The sequence below is a fragment of the Condylura cristata genome, unplaced genomic scaffold (assembly GCF_000260355.1).
Source record: "Condylura cristata isolate star-nosed mole 26May11 unplaced genomic scaffold, ConCri1.0 scaffold00017, whole genome shotgun sequence".
In the NCBI taxonomy this organism is placed as follows: Eukaryota; Metazoa; Chordata; class Mammalia; order Eulipotyphla; family Talpidae; genus Condylura; species Condylura cristata.
Window position 1 is genome coordinate 34,641,214 of NW_004567118.1, and position 4,056 is coordinate 34,645,269.

General features: G+C 48.8%; 1 protein-coding gene across 1 annotated transcript in view; it reads left to right on the forward strand.

Moving 5' to 3' along the window:
- Positions 1 to 207, forward strand: part of BHLHA9 (basic helix-loop-helix family, member a9) — a 740-nt gene extending 533 nt beyond the window's left edge. The window contains exon 2 of the mRNA XM_012726097.1: positions 20 to 207. Within this exon, the coding sequence (XP_012581551.1) occupies positions 20 to 207 (188 nt within the window). The remainder of the gene's footprint in view (positions 1 to 19) is intronic.
- The last annotated feature ends 3,849 nt before the right edge of the window (positions 208 to 4,056 follow it).

The window sequence follows — 4,056 nt, forward strand, 5'->3', positions numbered from 1 at the left end:
GACACCGCGGGGTTCTCAGCGCCGCGCTGCGCCTCGTGCTCCCCGCACGCGCACCTGGAACGGCTCAGGGCGGCGGCCGAGACGCTGGGCTCGTCCCAGACCTCTGCGGGGAGCTGGCGCCGATGTCCAGCGGCTCCTTCCGCGGTGCCTCTTTGGTCGAGGAGCTGTGTGCGCGCGGGCCCAGGCCTGGGCTACCCGCACCTCTGACCCATCACTGCTCACCGGAGGGCCTGGGTGGTGGATTGGCCTGGAAGGAACCAACGACTGGGTCACTACAAAAGGAAGACTGACCCCCAAAATCCTCCACCAACAATCACAAACAAAGGAAAACCCGGCAGACAACAAATGGGCTGAGGCCGAAGGCGGGGAAGGAGACACTTGGCCAGAGGAAAGAAAGTCCAGCCTGGGGCTGCGCTTCTAGGAAGCTCTGACAAAGTGACCAAGAAGCAGGACTCTGCTGGTATTTTGGACTTGATGTGCTCTTCTTGTCAGATGACCTCTGCGTTCCTGTACCTCTGAGTCCTTATTTTTTATGTACAACTTTGTCAAAGAATAGGGGCTTTGGGGCATGGGTATTTGTATATGGGAGTGGCCCCAGGAATGTTCTGATAGCAGTGTGGGGTTCCCTTGCCCTGCCTATGCTGATGCCCCAAATCTGTGACCTGGGAGAGACCATCAGAAGCAGTCAAATAAAAGAGAAAAGCTATCTCTGCCTGCTACCCCGTGGTCCAAGCTTGAGGCCTGTAATGTTGGTCTCAGGTCTAAAACCCACAGGTAGGTATTTGGGGGCACTGGTTCACGGCAAGTCCCCAGTTAAGGCTGATCACTCCGGGGGGGGGGGCGCTGAAGAAAATGCCATTAATTGGAAAGGGGGAGCAGGGTCTGGGAGACTAGGGATGTGGTCAGCCTCATCTCTGGTCCCCTGATGAACTGCTGGGAGCCCCACTGAAGGCTGCCATGAAGAGACTGGGCCAGTCTCAGGTGGGGCCGAGGACTGGGCTCAGCGAGCATCTGGCTGTATCTGCACTCCAAGTGATGAACGGATGGAGTTCCCAGGGAAGATTAGGTAGTACAGCCAGGGTCCTGGGGTGCCAGAGTTGGTGGAGTCCTGGAGGGGCCCAAGGGAAGGAGCTCAGGGAAGTGAGATCTCAAGCCAAGGGGATGGGAGGCAGAGCCAGCCCTGTCTGGAGAGCTGCTCTGCCTCCAGAATAAGTGCTCCTCAGTGCGTGTGTGAGCTCACTCAGGCTAATTGCGCTGACTTGCAGGTGCCGTCTGGTGGGGTGAGGACCCAGCTGTGTCAGGGAGGTGCAGGCTTTCTGGTCTCCTTGGAGAGTTGAGTTCTTGCCAACTCAGGAGCCGGGAGAGATATACAGCTCAGAACTGGGGACTCCACAGAGCGAGAGAGATAATCTAAGACCTAGGAAGGAGTGAGGGTTCCCCAGAATGGTTGAGGTAAGGCTCACTGCCATAATTAAAGACGGCTGCTTTTTGCAAGTAAGACATGGCTCACTTGGCACATCTTAAGACACTGGCATGCCGTCTCCACCCCACAGACTCCCAGTTTCACAGGGCAGGCGTCTGTGGCATGGGTCATTGGGAGATTTAGACTCAGAGGAGGAGGGCTTATGGGGGTTTACGCCAGGAGTAAAATGTGAGACTTAGATCCCAGGCCCACCCATGGAGACTTCCCTACCATGGAGAGGCAGTGACAAGGTCTGACAGTGGAGAGATAGAACTGGGCCAGTCTGGGACTCAGTCTCTGCTCTGCCTCTTACCACACGGGTGACTCACAGCATCACTTAACCTCTCTAAACCTCAGGTTCCTCACCTCTGACACACGATTCCACCTGGGGGTGACTAAGGATTAACATTCCTTCATAATGTACAGCTTCTGGCAATTAGGAGGTGTTCCACAAATTGTTACTGTCGTATATTATTATACTCCTATGACAGACCAGCCTGGACAATGCTTCCACCTTGCTTCAGCCTCAGGTGCTGCTTTTCTAAATTCCAGCATGCAAAGAGCTAAATGTCTTTGCATACCACATTCTCACCCCAGGAATGGTGAGGGTGCCCCCTGCAGGTGGGATTGTGAATGTGCTGCCAATGTGTGAGTTCATCTGGAATGATGATGGGCAAATGGCTTAGAGCGTATCCAGTATAATTTGCATCACAGGCTGAAATAATCCTTTGAAGTCACTTAGGATAGTGCCTGGATCAAGCAAGGATTCCATGAATGTAATCTATTAAGACATTTACCAGGGTTTATATCCTAAAAGGTAGGTTTATTTTAAAAAGGGAGAGGAGAGTAAAGGACACTTGCATAGACACAGTGGCCAGAAAGGAGTTGCCTACAAAAAGGACAAATTTGTTAAGAGAGACCTGCATAGTCACAGGTGGGCAGAAGGACTGCTACCTGCCAGGTTATTCTAAGGAGAGAAAATAGGGGAAGATGTTTTAGGACTTAAAGTCTACAACACATTATTTATTAACATTGTTTTATCAGGGCTATGTGTTTGTGTGTGCATATCTGCATACTTGTTTGCTGGTGTGTATTTGAGCTTTCTGAGGTTTATTGACACACACATGTGTGTTCACATGTATGATTGCATGTGTGATGAGTGTGTACTTCTATATAAGTGTCAACCTAACAGGTACCCCCTCCCCAAACTAATGCTAGGAGAGTCTAAGCCAGATAGCTTTAGGTATGTGCTTTCCAGGTTTTCTTTGATTTCCTGCTTGATTTTTTAAAAAATTTGCTTCCTAAGATCTATCCATTCTCCAAGATGATGGATTTTTTTTTGTGGATAGAAGACAAATCTGTTACTAAATAAATGGAACTTATCAACTGAGACCAGATAGATTTATCCAAATATAGTGAAAATAGTACAAGGATTGGTATTAAATGAATACAAAAGAGAAAGTTCTACAAAAGGAAAAAAATACATATATAAGTAGAACTACTAAAAATTATGGCCAAAAGATGGACCCATATAGCTAAAAAAGGACCCATATAGCTAAAAAAGAACTTATATAGCTACGAGATTAACAAGTTCAGTTCAATTAAATAGTGTTCAAAGGAGTGGGAGACAGAGACAGAGAGAGGATAGGAATTATTTATTGATACATACAAGAGCTGGGGTGTAGGCCAAGGTGTGGGGGACAGGATGAGAGGATTCACCAGAGATAGAGTGGGGAGCAGAACAGGCATTATCTACTCAAATACACTGCTGAGGGGAGCAGCGGGCGAGACAGGAAGAGGTCTGCTGCGCCAGGTGGGTCAGCTCCCTGGCCGGGGATCAAACTCAATAGCTTGATATCACTGAGACTTTAACCCCTGTGGCATCAGGAAGGCCCAAGAGAGTTAACTTTTAAAAGGAAGAGTATAGTAATAATTCCAGCACTTTCTGCAGCCTGACTGCTCATAAAGGCTCTCATACTTTCAGTCTTGGGGCTTCTCTAAGGAAGTCTAACCTTCCACATCCTTCCGTTATGCCTTGTTGCCTCTGCCACAGGGAACCCTGTCTCTCTAGCAATGAGTGAAACATCTCAACAACATAAATAACAACTATAGACCCAAAGTTGTCAGGGGGGTTAAGGTATGCTGTGAGTCTGTTCCCTTTTTTGGTAGAAAACAATTTGATGACATCATAATAAAAACAACTCCAAGGGAGTCATCCAAAAGGAAAAACAAATGTGCTGTGAGGGGGTCTCTGCGGCACTGTCTACAACAGAGAAACTTGAGAGATGACACAGTAGGGTCTCACTACCAGGCCCACGCTGGAACTCCAATAGCATGAAAATAGTGGTGAGCTCAAAGAGCGGATCACAAAATGGGCTGCGTCCATTGATGATAACGATGGACAAACATGAACAAACCTTGAGGGAATTTGGGGTGTAAACAGAATTACTATTTACTGGGTTCTTCATAACTGGTGGTACAAGGGGTTAAGTCTCAGCACAGCCAGTGCAGCATGAGTTCGATCCCTAGCCAGGGAGCTGACCCACATGGCGCAGCAGACCTCTCCTGACCCACCCGCTGCTCCCCTCAGCAGT